The 19,036-nt window shown below is 38.7% G+C and overlaps 1 protein-coding gene across 3 annotated transcripts in view; it reads right to left on the bottom strand.

The window, feature by feature from the left end:
* LOC127660475 (sphingolipid delta(4)-desaturase DES1-like) overlaps positions 1 to 13,047 on the bottom strand; it is a 60,094-nt gene extending 47,047 nt beyond the window's left edge. The window contains exons 1-2 of one of the 3 annotated variants that reach the window (XM_052150737.1): positions 12,790 to 13,047; positions 11,431 to 11,516 (exon numbers count right to left, since the gene is read on the bottom strand). Coding sequence is in view for 1 of the 3 variants with exons in the window: in XM_052150740.1 (XP_052006700.1) it covers positions 12,790 to 12,871 (82 nt within the window). In the remaining 2 variants the exon portion in view is untranslated. The remainder of the gene's footprint in view (positions 1 to 11,430; positions 11,517 to 12,789) is intronic. The other 2 variants (XM_052150739.1, XM_052150740.1) reach the window with 2 other exon arrangements.
* Positions 13,048 to 19,036: the final 5,989 nt, after the last annotated feature.

The following is a 19,036-nucleotide window of genomic DNA, read 5'->3' as shown; positions in this document are numbered from 1 at the left end:
TTAATGATTTTTTTAAATCTACTCCCATTAGAAAGACAGACTCCAATATGTATAGCTCTATGATCTGTTAATTGTGTACAATGCACAAAAATGGAAATATTATGATTTAAAATACACTTGGACACCAACCAGTAGTCAATGCGGGATTGTCTATAATTGTGTTCATGCGACGAACAACCGTATAAGTCCAAAAAATAAAAGAAATTTAGATAACCATGTGACTTGAATGTATGTGTTCGCGCGACCAAAACTCTGTATTTTACATTTTAAAATAGTCTCACGTGGAAAAACCGTTTATGTCCACTAACGAAAAATGGAGACGCTGGTTGCTTTCATGTCCGCTGCGGACATTAAAAGGCAAAACCTCGCCAAAAAAAGAAGAGCGAACATGAATGAATGGAAGGACAGAGCAAGGAAGTCTTTGAGGGATGCTGGGAAACCATATGTGAACCGGAGAGGAGAGCAAAAACGAGGAAAAAGTCCACCGAAAGAGGTGAGTGAAAGAACCGTATACAAAGTATCTACCTAACGTTAGCGGTTACAGTCAGAGAGGCGTGTAGGCTACTGGGCGTCGTCTACTACAGTTTATTCATATAGCTCACTCTGTTTAACGGATCAATTCATGAATGGGTCGAAATGAATGCTGTAGGCTACTCCTTATAACCACGGATAAATTAATCGAAACATTTTAGCTGCGTTTGATGTCCCTAATGTTAGCTAGTGGGATAATGTTAGCTGGCTAGCCAGTTACTTTGTAACGTAGCTGGTTACAGTCAGGGGGCATATTACTGGGAGTCTAACGTTACTAATGTTCATACAGCTCGGACTGTTTAGCGAAACAAGTCATGAATGGGTCGAAATGAAAGCTGAGAAAATTAGACTTTGATTGCTTTATGTCTTCACTAAAAGTGGTAAAAAAAAAAAAAGTAATTGACGTTTAAAATATTTTGATATATTTTTTTGGATCCCCTGTTACCATTTAATGCAACAATTTGTTTTGTAATATTGTATGCTATGCTATGTTTGTTACTCATTATTTAATAAATACAATAAATAAATAAAAGGTAATAATAAAAAAAATGCATTGATTTTGTAAGCTGTTATATTCTAGCTAGTAACCTTAATAGCTCTAGTGTTCTATAGCTAAAAAAAAAAAAAAAAACAGCTACTGTGACTGTTTTTGTTAAGGGCAAGGTGTGCAATGAGACGTGTCCCAGGCAGTGTTCAAGCCTAACAGAACAAAGAAAACTCCAGCTCGTCACAGAGTTTTATGCTGTCTCTTATGAGAGGCAGCAGGCTATCATTCTCTCTGGTTTGGGGCAGGTAGGCTAACTTAAGCAATTCATGACCATATCATGTCAACAGTATGCAATGCATCACAATGTAGGCCCATGAAATAACCAGTGAATTGAATACTACTGTATGCCTTCAATTCACTAAGACTGCACATGTGCCTGATCACTGTAAATGTTAAATTTTGTGAGGATGGATGAAGGATGATCGGCATCAAGTAGGCCACCAAGTGCATTACAGACCACAGCGCTTTGGTGCCCTAAAAGGCATACACATGGCTTATTCATTCTCCTAACCAAAGCCTACTCACGTACTTAATGCCCGTAACTTGACAGCTCTACACTATGGCTAGCCTGCTACGCTATGGTAAATGTCTTTTTACTTCTAGCACAAGGTGAGTCGCAGACGACCACGTGGGCCTGACACTGAGATTACTAAGAGGAAGTACACCTTCAAGTACCATGTGCAACAAGGAGGCCAAAGATTTGCTGTTTGTAAGCTCACATTTATGTCAGTCTTTCAGCTGACCAACAGTCGCCTACAGGCAAGTTTTATATAGCCTAGCGTTTTCCGTTTGTTAACTTTTTATTACATGCATGATTAGCATGTAATAAAAAGGTTATTCAAGAAAAGGTTAACTAAGGTTATTCAAGAAAAGTTAGGCAGTCAGTCTGAGGGAACAGAGCAGGTAGATAAAGTCAGGTCTCCAATAGAGGACTTCAGAGGAAAACATAAGAACAGGTAAGTAAAAAAAAGAAAAATCTTGAAAGACCTCATGCTCTCGTCCTGTTAGTTTTTAAAGCTGCACCATTGTCAGCATCCGTTGCCCTACAAAATTCCCTGGTCTAATGGTGCACTGGACGCTGGCATTATAGGGCATCGGGTGCCTTGCCACCCTATAACGCCAGCGTGCACATACCGTAATGGTTAGGATTCAGCTCACTGTTGTTGCCCAGTCAGGAAACATATTTTTGCACTTTGAGATCGATATCAGAGATAAAGTGCTATGCAAATGTAATGTATGATTATTCTTTGTATCATTACAACATGTGGATCTTAAAGGGATACTTCAGCTCTGGAAAGATTAATTTAAAATGGGTCATTTATGTAGTAGAAATGTGAAATTATTTTTGAATTTGGAGCCTTCTAGACTGAGAAAAGCCAGAAAATGTATTTTTGATTTATGGGGATGAAAGACAACAACTCCCAGATTGCAATGCTAAAACACACACATCAATCGATCACATGTTTAGCATTCATGTAAACACTACATTCAGATTCACAAATCTGAATAAATTCAGTTAGATTGAAACAAAATGTGTGCATGTAAACAATGACGATTTTTGCGTCATCTGAGGATTTTTTCCAGACAAAAAAATACATAAATCGGGGGATATGAGGGAGGAAAGCATGGTAATTCGAAAATACTAAAAAGAATTCGTTTTTCTAATGATACAAAGCTTAATGCTAAATCCTGAAGTATCCCTTTAATGACTGTATGTGAAAAACAAAATCCTATAGTTTAGAGGAAGGTTTAGAATTATACATTTATGGTCACAGAAACAATGCAATTGTGCAAAACAGACCAGCATAGTTTATTATATTTCCCTTGTTCATGAGTTGTTGTTTATTTTTTAGGCCTCATAGCATTCATCCTGCAGCGAGAGAGGGGATAAGAGAGCATATCTTGAGCTTCCCACGCCAACCGAACCACTACTCACGGATGAAGGGAGATGTGGAGAGGGAGTACCTGAGCCCTGATTTAAACCTGCTCCGCATGTTCCGCCTGTACAAGGAAAACAATCCAACATCCACTGCAAAGTTCTGGCTCTATAGGGACCTCTTCAAGCAGCAGAAACTCAGTTTTCGGCAGCCAAGAAGTGACACTTGTGCGAAATGTGACGCCCTGTTCTCAAAATTAACAGCCGCTACAACAGATGGAGAAAGGTTGAAGATCGCAGCCGAGAGTGAGCTTCACCACCGGAAAGCTGAAAAAGTGTACACCCAGTTGCAGGCTGACACAGCGAGGGCCAAAGCCAATGATGACTGCCATGTCATTTGTATCGACATGCAGGGGGTAGTGTTCACGTCAAACCTGACACACTCCAACGTGTACCATCAACAACAGCTGGCCAACTACAACCTCTGTATCCAGGAGATGGGCACTGACGATCCTCCTACAATGTGCCTCTGGCATGAGGGCATCACTCACAGAGGTTCCATCGAGGTGTGCAAGCTGTCTTTTGAAGTTGGCAGAAACATCTTTCGCTCCCCTAGTCCAGGCAAAAGGAACGGAAGCTCGTCATCTATAGTGGCCGATGCTGTGGGCAGAACACTAGAGGGTACTTCGTATCTAGAGGGTACTTCAGTCAGATAAAGCAGAAGTTCATGGTGTCTGGTCACTCCTTCCTTCCCTGTGACTGTTCCTTTGCCACGCTGGACAAGAGGCGTAAGGTGTCCACACTCCACACCCCCAGCGATGTCGCAGAGATGATCCGTGGAGCAAGGCAGCAGCATCCATTCAAAGTCATTGAGATGAAATGTTCGGACTTCAGGCAGCTCCCTGATGCAACATTAAAGCGTCCACCTGGCTTGCTAATCACATCCATGATGTGGTTGAAAGTGACAGGTACAAAACTAAAGAGTTGGTTTTCTGAGATTAACAGTGTTGGGGATATGTGCCTGAAAGAAGAATCGTTATTGAATTTCTTATTGAATCATGATTTCAGCTGCTGATCCATGGTGTGTCCACACAAAAGGGAGCCACAGCCTCTACGGGGGATGGAAGACCTGGCTGATCACCAAACAGAGGAAGAATCAACCACCTCCAGCTCCCTTGTTCTCCACAACGTATGCTCGTGCTTACGAGGACCCTCTGCCCGTCAAGAAGGAGAAGCACCGGGATCTTATGAAAATGCTAGCCTACATGCCAGCGGAGGCCCAAGCATTTTATTGGACATTAGAATGTGAAGAGTAGCCTGGTATGTGTAGGTCATGTGCAGGGTAAGGTGGGGTATATTGTGTAAAATTAACCATAATAGTAGTTGTAGCTTATCTTGTATGCCTTATCTTATGTTGTATAATAGGAATATATAGTTATTTATTTAGTAAATGAATGAATGGGGTGATTTATGAAAATGTATTATAAAATGGTAAACTAGCATATGGAACCATAGCATGGAATGATGATGATGTACACTCACCTAAAGGTTTATTAGGAACACCTGTTCAATTTCTCATTAATGCAATTATCTAATCAACCAATCACATGGCAGTTGCTTCAATGCATTTAGGGGTGTGGTCAAGACAATCTCCTGAACTCCAAACTGAATGTCAGAATGGGAAAGAAAGGTGATTTAAGCAATTTTGAGCGTGGCATGGTTGTTGGTGCCAGACGGGACGGTCTGAGTATTTCACAATCTGCTCAGTTACTGGGATTTTCACGCACAACCATTTCTAGGGTTTACAAAGAATGGTGTGAAAAGTGAAAAACATCCAGTATCGCGGCAGTCCTGTGGTGAAAATGCCTTGTTGATGCTAGAGGTCAGAGGAGAATGGGCCGACTGATTCAAGCTGATAGAAGAGCAACTTTGCCTGAAATAACCACTCGTTACAACCGAGGTATGCAGCAAAGCATTTGTGAAGCCACAACATGCACAACCTTGAGGCGGATGGGCTACAACAGCAGAAGACCCCACCGGGTACCACTCATCTCCACTACAAATAGGAAAAAGAGGCTACAATTTGCAAGAGCTCACCAAAATTGGACCGTTGAAGACTGGAAAAATGTTGCCTGGTCTGATGAGTCTCGATTTCTGCTGAGACATTCAGATGGTAGAGTCAGAATTTGGCGTAAACAGAATGAGAACATGGCTCCATCATGCCTTGTTACCACTGTGCAGGCTGGTGGTGGTGGTGTAATGGTGTGGGGGATGTTTTCTTGCCACACTTTAGGCCCCTTAGTGCCAATTGGGCATAGTTTAAATGCCACGGCCTACCTGAGCATTGTTTCTGACCATGTCCATCCCTTTATGGCCACCATGTACCCATCCTCTGATGGCTACTTCCAGCAGGATGATGCACCATGTCACAAAGCTTGAATCATTTCAAATTGGTTTCTTGAACATGACAATGAGTTCACTGTACTAAAATGGCCCCCACAGTCACCAGATCTCAACCCAATAGAGCATCTTTGGGATGTGGTGGAATGGGAGCTTCGTGCCCTGGATGTGCATCCCACAAATCTCCATCAACTGCAAGATGCTAGCCTATCAATATGGGCCAACATTTCTAAAGAATGCTTTCAGCACCTTGTTGAATAAATGCTACGTAGAATTAAGGCAGTTCTGAAGGCGAAAGGGGGTCAAACACAGTATTAGTATGGTGTTCCTAATAATCCTTTAGGTGAGTGTATGTCTGTGTATTGTATTGGGAGTGTATTCTTGTGTGCAGTTCCGAGCAACATAGCAGTCATGACAGTCATGTAAAATGTACACAAACTTACACAACACGATAATTATATACAATACACACAATATAGAATACACAATATACAATACAATAAGTAAGGAGTATATGAAATATATATATATATATGTAGTAGTATATTGAGGAGAATATGTTGACAGTCCAGTGTGATATTATAGATTAATAAAGTGCAGTGCTAATTATTGATCCTGATAGATCAAGTGTTCAACAGTCTGATTGCTTGGGGGAAAAAGCTATCATGTAGTCGGCTGGTGCGGGTCCTGATGCTGCGATACCGCCTGCCTGATGGTAGCAGTGAGAACAGACCATGACTCGGGTGGCTGGAGTCTCTGATGATCCTCCGAGCTTTTTTCACACACCGCCTAGTGTATATGTCCTGGAGGGAGGGAAGCTCACCTCCGATGATGTTCCTGGCAGTTCGCACCACCCTTTGCAGGGCTTTGCAGTTGTGCGCTGTGCTATTGCCGTACCAGGCGGTGATGCAGCCAGTCAGGATGCTCTCTACAGTGCTGGTGTAGAACCGTGTGAGGATGTGGTGGTTTATTCAAAACTTCCTCAGCCGTCTCAGAAAGAAGAGGCGCTGGTGAGCCTTCTTCACAACGGCCTCAGTGTGGATGGACCATGTGAGTTCCTCAGTAATGTGGACACCGAGGAACTTGAAACTGCTGACTCTCGCCACCGGTGCTCCATTGATGGTGATGGGGCTGTGTTCTCCGTCTTTCTTCCTGAAGTCCACAACAAGCTCCTTGGTTTTACTGACGTTGAGGGAGAGGTTGTGCTCTTGACACCAGCGTGTCAGAGTGTGCACCTCCTCTCTGTAGGCTCTTTCATCATTGTCAGTGATCAGACATACCACCGTCGTATCGTCAGCAAACTTAATGATGGTATTGGAGCTATGTGTTGCCACACAGTCATGTGTGTACAGGGAATACAGGAGTGGGCTGAGAACACAGCCCTGCGGGGCTCCAGTGTTGAGGGTCAATGATGAGGTGTTGCTGCCCATTCTAACCACCTGACGTCTGCCTGACAGGAAATCCAGGATCCAGCTGCACATCGAGCTGTTTAAGCCCAGAGCCCGGAGTTTCTCATCAAGCTTGGAGGGCACTATGGTGTTGAATGCTCAGCTGTAGTCTACAAACAGCATTCTCACATATGTGTTCCTTTTTTCCAGATGGGAGAGAGCAGTGTGGATTTTAGATGCAATGGCATCATCGGTGGAGCGGTTGTTGCGGTAGGCAAACTGCAATGGGTCCAAAGAGGGGGGCAGAACAGAGCAGATGTAATCTCTGATTAACCTCTCGAAGCATTTTCTGATGATGGGGGTCAGAGCAACAGGACGCCAGTCAATTAAGCAAGTGATTATAGCTTGCTTCGGAACAGGCACAATGGTTGATGTTTTGAAGTATGTGGGGACTACAGACAGGGAGAGGGACAGATTGAAAATGTCCGTAAAAACACCAGCCAGTTGATTCGCGCACGCTCTGATGACGCGGCCCGGAATGCCGTCTGAACCCGCGGCTTTACGGATGTTCACCCGTCGGAAGGATCGGGTTACATCCACAACAGAGACGGAGAGTGAACCAACCTCTGTAGCGTCAGCCGCGAATACTCTCTCCACGAGGGCGGTGTTATTGTCCTCAAAACGAGCATAAAATGTATTAAGTTCGTCCGGGAGAGATGCAGCGGTGTTCATGGCGGAAACTTTATTCCGTTTGTAGTCCGTGATTGTGTTAATTCCCTGCCACATACTTCTAGAGTCAGTGGTGTTGAACTGACCTTCAAGCTTGTGCCTGTACCGGCGTTTGGCTGTACTGATGTTACGGAGGGCATAACTGGCTTGTTTACGCTCCTCCGTGTTAGAAGAATTAAAAGCGGAGGTCCGCGCAGTGAGTGCCGTGCGAACATCGCCGTTACCCATGGTTTCTGGTTGGGGTATACCCGTATAGTTTTGGTCCGAACAACGTCCTCTACGCACTTCCTGATGAAACACGTTACGCTGTCAGCGTAAACCTCGATGTCGTCATCAGAGGCAGACCGGAACATCTCCCAGTCCGCGCGATCAAAACAGTCTTGTAGCGCAGAGTCTGATTGGTCCGACCAGCACTGGATCGTTCTGAGGGTGGGTGCTTCCCATTTTAGTTTCTGCCTGTAAGCAGGTAGAAGTAGAACGGAAGAATGGTCCGATTTGCCAAATGGGGGGCGGGGGAGGGATTTGTAGCCTTCCCGGAAAGGAGAGTAACAATGATCTAAAACCCGGTCCCCTTGTGTGTTGAACCCGGTCCCCTTGTGTGTTGGTGGTATTTTGGAGCGATTGTTTTGAAGTTGGCTTTGTTAAAGTCCCCGGCAACAATGAACGCAGCCTCAGGGTGCGCGGTTTCCTGCTCACTTAAAGTGACAATAAAGTGATTTGAGATTTGAGTTTGAGTCTGTATTGTAAATATGTATTGTTTACAGTTATTACTGTTGTTTATTGTTTGTATGTATTGTTGATTGTATGTACGGTTTATTGTTTGTACTGACATTTATTTTCTGCACTATAAGTAGGCCTATGTATTGTTCATTGTTCGTACTGTATTGTCCGTGTTTTTGTTCTGTGATTTACGTTGGCAAAAAATAAAAGAAATTGAAAGAAATGCTTAATATTTTCTTTAAGGTCCTGTTACTGTATTAAAACTAAGATAAAGGAATCAAATCTCCAGTGGTTTAAAGTGATATGATGAATTGGACTTGTACTGTTATTCCACATTAACTGGACATATACTGTTCTTCCACATTCCATAAATGTAAATTACTCAAGATTTTTTTGTATCAATCTTAAAAATAAAAAGTTAATCTCATTAGAATTGTGAAGCTTTTGTTGTCTATCTTCAAGTCAAAAAAAGTATAATAATATAATATTCAGAGTCCAAATTAAAAAAATGTTATTATTCAAAATTTGAAAATATGGACTTATATGGTTCTTCGTCTTAAGCCCTCAATTATCCTGTGATAATTGAGTAAGAAGTGTAAATTATGTCACAAGGAAAATTTTCACCAGATGTCAATCATGTCAAATTTGTTCATGAACATTTTCAAACTGGAATTGGAGGATGAAGCTTGTCATGGAGGAAATCTGTCAATTGAGTTGTCTAAGGTTATATTAAAATCCCCACCGATAATTATTAGGGCATTTGGATATTTACCTAAACAATGTAATATTTTTTCCTCTAAAGCATCAAGCAAAAACTCATTATCATGTGACAAGTAATAAAAATATATTTTAACTAAAAGGATTATATGTCAATTCAAACTAATGATCATAATGCAAATGTGACTTAAAGAGTCTATATCTGTATGCAAAATATCCCCAGTGAAATTATTTTTAAAGATACCTACTCCAGCTTAATGTTCAGAACCATGTGTTAGCCATACATCATTACCCCCTATGACTTCCTGAAAGAACTGTCGTTTTTAATCTAATGGCATTCTTGAAAAAACAGAAATCAGTTTTGTGCTTCTTGGCATAAGAAATAAAGCTTTGCGTTTTACATCGTTCCGTAACCCCCTGGCATTAAGAGATAGAATAGATAACGACATAAAGAACAATAAAGTGCAAACAAAGTAAACCTAATAAGTAAACGCAAAATATCAGGATTAGGAGAAACAGATGTAACTTAACAAAACTCAACACTGACTTCCAATAATAATAATAATAATAATAATAATAATAATAACAATAATAATAACGCAGCATTGCATTATCTTTGTTCTACCCAACAATGTTTAGTTACGAATACCCTGCACAATACCTCTGAAGACAACTGAACTCGGGCCAAGTCTATGGGAAATGTCAATGGTTTCGGCAACTGATCAGCTATGTCTGGAACCAACTTTTCAGAAAGTTCAACAATGATTTGTTTCACATCCCCCCCCACCTCGTTCCGTGATTCCAGCGTCGTTTGAATTCCATTACATCATGCAACTTTGCAATGGAAACCGTGTTGCTTTGTACAATTTTTACAGCTTTGTACAAACAGACTGAAGCTTATTCACCTTTTCTATGGCAGCAAGAAGATCAACATTTGATACTTGGGGACTGTCACTTGGTCTATATTTCTTGGCAGGGCGTCGGCCATCAGGTGAAATAAGAGCGGTCTCCGCCACAGATTCCAATTCGGCTTCCAGAGATTTTTTTGCATAGGCCTAACTATGCATGGCTTGACGAATATCTGTATCGGTCTCCATTTTGGTTTCTTTTGACGTAGGCATGTCAGTGTCTTCACAGATTTTAAACTGTTAATTAACTAGTTCTTCCACATTCATTCTGAAATTTCGTTAAATTGATATAAATCAGTTAATCCAGCATGGCGAACGAAAAACTATTGTTAAGTGACTAAGTGAAGGAAAATGTTTTTCGACAATAATGTATTGTGACTGAAAACATAATGAGGACAGTATTGATACTTTTATTGAATAAATAAAATAGGCAACTTACTAATACTGAGAAAAAAATCTGAATATGTGTGTGTGACTAATAATAAAAACAACAACAACAATAATAATAATAATAATAATAATAATAATAATAATAGCAGCACAAAAAAAAATTAATTCCCGTTCTTCGTTCGCTGGATTACTGATGTAAAGGCTTAATTTCGTTCTAATTAATCCATATTGCGCAAAAGGTGCGCCGAATCAGTGGCTTATGATATGATTGGTTAAGCTTGCATATGATTGGCTAAAGAGTACGACAGACCCAGAGCCATATAGAGAGAGAGTTGCGACAACGGAAGTTCTAAATGCTTGATTTCACGTGATTCACGTAGACTTCAGAGAGTTCCAGGAAGTGCTTTGGCGGGCATTTCAAACTGTTAGAGTAGAGTGACAGAACTGCGATTTCTGGTAATTAGTAGTCAATAAATGCATTTATTTTATATATTTATGTAACACACCGACATACTTATGTAGCATGAGTATGTTGTTACAGCGATGTTGTTTTTTTTAAAGCTCAAATCAGCCAATATTTGAGGATTAGTGTTCGCTTACCGTTATTTGCCTCAACTTATTTCAGGCTAGGGTTTCTGTTGCCTTTTTATGTTACCTCATGTTCATTGTTTTCACTAATCTCATGGTAACTAATGTCATATTTATGACTTTTCAGATAGTACAGAGACAGGCTGGTGACAGGTGATTTCCAGCTCGCACCGCACAATGGGTCAATGAACTATTAACTATTAGCAGCAGTTACGTAAATGTAAAATTTAGTGAAATGAAGCTTATTGTTTACAATTCTTACAATTCTATATATAGTAATATAATTATTTATGTATTATAAATATTATATATCTAATGTATAATTCTTACAATACTTATTCATATACACAATATATTCAGCTTTAAAACAACTTAAGCATACTCGTATATAAACTGCCATTCAAAAGTAATGAGGCTGAAAATTCAGCTTGACATCACAGGAGTAAATTACATTTTAAAATACAATACTTTATCCAGCTCCAATCCTTGCCTAATCTGTTAGTTATCCGATAACATCCCTTATCTCCTAATTTAATGAGTAATACTCAACTATAAGGTTTTAATTTACAAGTTATTTTTATTTAGATGTACTGATAATATACAGAATAAGATAATATTATTCTTTAAACGTCTCACCTTTTAAAAGTGCGTCGCAAACGGTTTGTTCTGCTGCATATCTGCTACTTCCGGGAACTATTGTGAGGCTCCACAGGCCGCCATTGCTGTAAAAAAAACGTTCCATTGGAGTCAATGGAGTTGTCGCAACTCTCTCTCTCTACGGCTCTGGACAGACCCAAGTGGGAAGAGAGCTCTGCCAGGAAAGTCTCAAAAACACACACACACAAATCCGAGGGGATTCACACGTGAATGATTTGCACATTCAGATTCATGGATACACTCGTACATTTTAAACATTCTAAACTTTTTGCGACTAGTTGTATATCTATGAAGTAGGTTTTGCGTTTGAAAAATGTATTTTACGTATGCATACTTTTTGTGAATATATCTTTTTTTTTCACGCACGTGATTTTTTTTTTTTTTGGTGTACGTGAATTAGGTTTCATGCATGTGAAATTGTCTACACATGTGTGAATCATTTTTTTGTGCGTGAATTATTAATGAGATTGATTTGGCTGCATATCTGAACGCGCAAATCTGATTTGATAACTTGCAATTAATAGTGCGGACAGTCTGCCTTAAAAGATCTGATTTGAGAAAAAAAATCAGATTAGCCTGCAGTCTGAACATAGCCTAAAACACTAACATTTCATAATAATAGCATTTAGTCAATGTCTGGGTACATTATTCAACACATGGCTTTTAACTTACACAATGTCCTGGATTCCTTTACTGAATCACGTTTGGATTTTTCTAGGTCAACAATATTCACCAGGCCAGCATATAAAAAGGGAAAGTATGAGAATTCAGAATTAATGAATCCTCACACTTTGTAATCCATGTGAATACTGAGAGTATTAAAGGGGTCACATAATGCCATTTTTGTACAAGTTAATATGAATCTTTAGGGTCTAAATGAAAACTTTGTAATATACTTTTATTAAAAATTCTCATTAGTATTTTAAGAAAACACTAAAGTTACCTGCTCAAAACAGCTCTGTTTTCAGCACGCCGTTTCAGTGCATATGACTTTAAATGATAATGAGCTTTGGTCACCCCGCCCCTTCTTGGCAAAACCAGCTTTATACTAACCCTCGTTTATAAAGCAGTCTGGTGAAAAATGATTCGCGCAAACATGAACGCATTGTACACTGAAAACACGCGAAAAGATATAAACGCGGAGCTCATTTTTTACTTCCTTAAGGGATATTATTTTACATAACAGAATCAGCTATTGGGTTTGCTGCTAACAAAAACACATAAACATGCGCAACAACATGACGCTCATATCTACAGGAGACGTTATATACTCGCGTGTTTTTTCATCGATCAGACTGTATAAAAGAGAAAGTGAGAGAGAGTTGAAAAATGACTCACCCAAAATGTCTTTTCTCCGGTACGCGTGAGGCTGATCTGTATAAACCCACTCAAAATCTTCGCGAACTACACGATTCCCCATTTTGCACGAAAGTTCGGTGGAAGGTTTTGAGTTTTAAGTTTCTCAGGGTGTGGATGTCGGAACAGCGCCAGTTTTTTCACTCTCATCTGTAAGGGCAGGCTCAAATCGCGGCAGCGGCACTCCTTCCCTTTCTCTTAAGCGCTCTCCAAATCTGAAGAGCTCGAACGAAAACTGACGACGACGTGGGCGGAGCCTTCTGCTGACGTAACTCCACCTCTTCCCCCAGAAGCAAACGTCAGCCATTTAAGATAAATGAATGCATTTTCATTTACATGCCATCGACCATGTGGAGTCTTTAATTGCAAAATACACTGACATTGATGACATTTGTACTTTTTGCAGTGATGAGAAATAATCTTTGACACATTAGTTTTTTGACTAAGTTTGCAAATTATATATTTAGCAAAGTGAATGTTAATTATTATTTTACATTGAAAGACATTTTATTTTATGAAAATAAAGATAAAGGTCTTGATTTTATGGTTAACCTTTTTATTTTGTTAGCTAAATCTCATATTCATAAGCAAAAATGTGCACACTTATCCCCAACTGTCCGGATTTTCATTGTAGGATTTTAAAATTATTTGCAAAATTTAAGGCTGTTAAATAACAAAAGTGCAACGTTTGTGTAAAGCACTATAATGATTTGTTCACAAATTCCTGTCAAATGATGTAATCTTTATGACTCTAATGTTATAAAGATTTTCTTGTGCTATTGTGTACCTTTGTAAAAAATAAAATAAAAAAAACAATTGCAAAAGAAACAGCTTTGACCAAAATTTCATTTAGCAAGACTATGAAATATTTCAATATTTGTGTAACTTAGTTAGTTTTGTATATTGAGTCTCTTAAATAAATAACCATATATAAATACATAAACTAATAAGAAATCAAAAACCACTATCCTATATTCTAGAGTTAATATAATTAAATATGATTTTTGGTGTGTTGGCAGCTTGCTACCATCTTTGGAATGCTGCCCAGAAGTACTAGACCGATATATTGGTAGAACCAAATATTAGCCTTTCACCGATATATCGGTATCATTGTATATGTTAACCCTTTTTTTCAGAACATATTATGCAGAAAACAGTGCTTTAGAATTTGTGTTATAATGTAGTTTGTCCAGTAGAGTGCACTTCGACTCCATTGTTTACAGAGCTAAACTGATGGCTCTGCAGTCAGAGCAGAGTTCAGCAGCGTCTTAGTAGGCTATAACTAATATAACCCTGTCCCTGACAACCACGTCACTCATGTTTATCACACCTGTTTGCTATGTTAGCCAGCTATAGTTTGTCAGTGCAGTCAGTAATGTAGCTGATTGAAAGGTAAACATCAGAGCATCTTTTGCTGCTCAGTAGACCACAATGCAGTGGCGGATTGTGTCTGTTGTGTGTTGATTTCACGCTACGCTGTTACCTAGTTGGTGAGATGCAATGCTGGAAAGTAAATGAAGTTAATCTTTTGCTCTCCGTGGCAACAAGCTTATAGTTAACTAGCTAACCACGTAGCTACTTTCATACCTTGTCAGCGAGTAAACATGTAATCACCAAACTGTTTTGTTCAGGATTCACAGTTTGGTACACCCTTGATCCGAACATTTCCAGTCATTGCATTTATAAAATGTAATATTTAAAAGTCTGATTTTCCAGACATTAATATAAGATTTAATGAATAGTATATTTGCCCTGTGTAAATAATAATATATAGGAAATGTATCTAAAATAAATAAGGGATGATAAATAAATACTAATACAACAGGCTGTTGAAACTTGACAGCGGGCGACGCACCCTGGAAACTCCACCGTTCCCCGTCTGTCACTCAGTCGACGTTGTGTCGCTGAGTTGACACTAGGGGTCGCTCCTGCGGAGCACGGCCATCTCTGATTTTGAGAAAAGGCCAATGAGAATTGGCGTGTGGAATTTGCATGCCACGCCCCTGGACATACGGGTATAAATGGAGTGACGCTGCAACCACACATCAGATAGCTTCTTCGGAGTCGAGAGAGCAGTCGTAGAGCTGAATTCCTCTGCTGTGTCATTCATCTCTGCAAGCTGTTGGTTTTACGGAGCTTTCCAGCGCTTTCCAGCGGTCCTCCCCCTCGCATACTACGTTGTGCTGAGCATACACCCCTGGGCGCTTCAGCAGCTGATAAAAGAGTTTACGGAGTGAATAACTTCGTTTATATATATATTTATATTCTTATATATATAAAAAAAACCATTAAAAGAGTTTATTTCTCTAATAGAGTGGCACAAAAGGTGAAGCGATGTCTTTCCGTTGGTGTGTGTTTCCTGGTTGCGGTCGTTCTCTCTCCCCGTCTGATGGCCACGATTGCTGCCTCTTGTGTCTGGGTGCTAACGCAGAGTCAGCGTTCGTGGATGGCATGCTCTCACTGCAAGAGCATGCCCATGGCTACGTTGCGATCGCACTCGTAAGATCGCGAGGCACCCCAGCCGCTCCCCAACTCGGTCCTTCTACCTACGGGTCTGAGGCGGTGTCGGCTAGCGCTGGGGGCGATATGGGGACCTCAGTGGGAGCCTCTCCGCCGGGTACAACCCCACGGACCTCCCACTCCCCGCCACGCTCGTATGCTCCAACCGAGCGCTGGGGCGCGGTTGCCGGTTCGCTTCATAGCGGACCCGCGATCACGTTCGGAGCGCCTGACGACAATGAGATCTCGATCGCGGCATCGGAGAGCGAGTTTGTCATGTCTGACGCTGAAGACTCGGCTGAGCTACCACCCTCGGGTGCGGCGGCTCAGTCGCAGGCTGACGCGGAGCTGACAGCCATGCTTGCCCGGGCAGCCGCGAGTGTCTGGCTGGAGTGGAACCCTCCCCCCAAACCCTCGGGGCTCGACGATTGGTTCCTGGGTCCGGAGCGCCGCTTACGGCCACGCTCCGCCCCCGTTCCTTTCTTCCCGGAGGTGCATGAGGAGCTTACGCGCTAGTGGCGGGTGGTAAGCTCCTCCGCTCTCACTACCCTTGACGGCGGGGCGGCAAGGGGCTACACGGCGATTCCCCAGGTGGACCAAGCAGTCGCGGTGCACTTATGCCCGCAAAACTCCTCCACCTGGCGGAACCGCCCGAGGCTTCCGTCCAAGGCCTGTAGGCTGCTTATTTATTTTAATTATCAGCATTTGACTGATTCTAAACAGTAATGATGTTTATTTAGCTGTTTATTTTATTTAAATGTATCCTTTATTTTAATGGTCAGAAATTGACTTATACTAAACATACATTACTTATGTTTATTAAGCTATTTATTTTATTTGAATTTATCCTTTATTTTAATAGTCAGCATTTGACTGATTCTAAACAGTAATGATGTTTAATTAGCTATTTATTTTATTTTTATTTATTATTTATTTTAATAGTCAGCATTTGACTAATTCTAAACAGTCATCATGTTCATTTAGGTATTTATTTTATTTGAATTTATCCTTTATTTTAATGGTCAGCAATTGACTTGTACTAAACATACAGTACTTATGTTTATTAAGCTATTTATTTTATTTTAATTTATTCTTTATTTTAATAGTCAGCATTTGACTGATTCTAAACAGCAATGATGTTTATTTAGCTATTTATTTTATTTTAATTTATTCTTTATTTTAATAGTCAGCATTTGACTGATTCTAAACAGTAATGATGTTTATTTAGCTATTTATTTTAGTTAAATCTATTCTTTATTTTAATGGTCAGCAATTGACTTATACTATACAAAAATAAAATGCTAAATAAACATCATTACTGTATAGAATCAGTCAAATGCTGACTATTAAAATAAAGGAAAAATTAAAATAGCTAAATAAAAATCATTACTGTTTATTAAGCTATTTATTTTTATTTATTTTAAGGGTCAGCATTTGACTGATTCATAACAGTAATGTTTATTTAGCTATTTATTATATTTGAATGTATCTTTTATTTTAATGGTCAGCATTTGACTGATTCTAAACAGTAATGATGTTTATTTAGCTATTTATTTTATTTGAATTCATCCTTTATTTTAATGGTCAGCAATTGACTTATACTAAACATACATTACTTAGCTTAATAAACATATTTATTTTATTTTACAGTAATGATGTTTATTTAGCTATTTATTTTAGTTTTACTTATTCTTTATTTTAATGGTCAGCATTTCACTGATTCTAAACAGTAATTATTAAGCTATTTATTTTATTATTATTCATTCGTTATTTTAATAGTCAGCATTTGACTGATTCTAAACAGTAATGATGATTATTTAGCTGTTTATTTTATTTGAATTTATCCTTTATTTTAATGGTCAGCATTTGACTGATTCTAAACAGTAATAATGTTTATTTTGTTATTTATTATATTTGAATTTATCCTTTATTTTAATAGTCAGCATTTGACTGATTCTAAACAGTAATGATGTTTATTTAGCTATTTATTTTATTTTAATTTATTCTTTATTTTAATGGTTAGCATTTGACTGATTCTAAACAGTAATTATGTTTATTTAGCTATATATTTTATTTGAATTTATCCTTTATTTTAATGGTCAGCAATTGAGTTACACTAAACAGTAATGATGTTTATTTAGCTGTTTATTTTGTTTTTATTTATTCTTTATTTGAATGGTCAGCAATTGACTTATACTAAAAATACATATGTTTATTAAGCTATTTATTTGATTTGTATTTATTCTTTATTTTAATGGTCAGCAATTGACTTATACTAAACAAACATTACTTATGTTTATTAAGCTATTTATTTTATTTGAATGTATCCTTTATTTTAATGGTCAGCATTTGACTAATTCTAAACTGTTTAGCTATTTATTTAATATTTATTTATTCTTTATTTTAATGGTCAGATATTGACTTATACTAAACATACATTGCTTATGTTTATTAAGCTATTTATTTTATTTTTATTTATTCTTTATTTTAATAGTCAGCATCTGACTAATTCTAAACAGTAATGATGTTCATTTTGGTATTTATTTTATTTGAATTTATTCTTTATTTTAATGGTCAGCAATTGACTTATACTAAACTAAAATAAAATGCTAAATAAACATCATTACTGTTTAGAATCAGTCAAATGCTGACTATTAAAATAAAGAATAAAAAAAATATATATATAATAAATAGCTAAATAAACATCATTACTGTTTATTAAGCTATTTATTTTTATTTATTCTTTATTTTAAGGGTCATCATTTGACTGATTCATAACAGTAATGTTTATTTAGCTATTTATTATATTTGAATGTATCTTTTATTTTAAAGGGGTCATGACATGAGAAACCAAATTTGCCTTGATCTTTTGGTATATAAGAGGTCTTTGTATCATTAAAACGTCCTGCAAGTTTAATATTTTAAGACGTCCTCCCCATTCTAAACGAATCATTTATTTAATCAAGCTCAAAATACAGCTCGTTCTGGATTCATGGTTAGAAGTGACGTGTCGGTTAGAAGTGACGTAACAGCGTTTGCATATGACCGCCTCCAGCACAACATAACTACGCTATAAGCGCAAGACAACTACGCTCATTTCGTATCGCCGTGCGCCTCACAAGTGTTCAGTCGATGGACAGCGAGCTCTGACAGAGACTACTTGTGCACAGGAAAATTACGATGCCACACAGATGTGCTGTTCCTGGCTGTGGTCAAACAAAACCTCTGAATAAGCTGCCGAAAGATCCAGACGTCAGGGAAAAATGGATGCAGTTTATTTTTTGCGGACGACCCAGTCACGGCAGTGTTAACTTAAGCGTTTGTTCTGTACATTTTAAGGATGACTGTTTTGAGAACAAATCTCAATATGATGCTGGCTTTGCCAGAAATCTGTTGCTCAAAGATAAGTCCGTGCCGACTATTCTGGGAACAACAACAACGCAAACTGTAAGTAATCTATTTTAAACTTTAAACTACTTTTTAAAGCGCAATTTCATTCATTATGAATAATCACAGTGTTTTTACTTAGTTTACTTGCATATTGTTCTGGCTGGGGGCGTCAATAATTGATACATAGGCACTGACGTTAGCCAATCATAACAGTGGGCGTTAACACTGAAGTCTTAAATGGAAAACGCCCCCAAAACAGACTGTTTGAATCAGAGGATGAGAAACAGGGTGGGAAAAGGTCATAAATCACTAGATTTTAAAAGTTTTTCTTAAAAAAAAA

The sequence above is a fragment of the Xyrauchen texanus genome, chromosome 20 (genome assembly GCF_025860055.1).
Source record: "Xyrauchen texanus isolate HMW12.3.18 chromosome 20, RBS_HiC_50CHRs, whole genome shotgun sequence".
NCBI classification, from domain to species: domain Eukaryota; kingdom Metazoa; phylum Chordata; class Actinopteri; order Cypriniformes; family Catostomidae; genus Xyrauchen; species Xyrauchen texanus.
The sequence above is the reverse complement of the archived record's forward strand: the minus strand, read 5'-3'. Positions and strand labels throughout refer to the sequence as shown.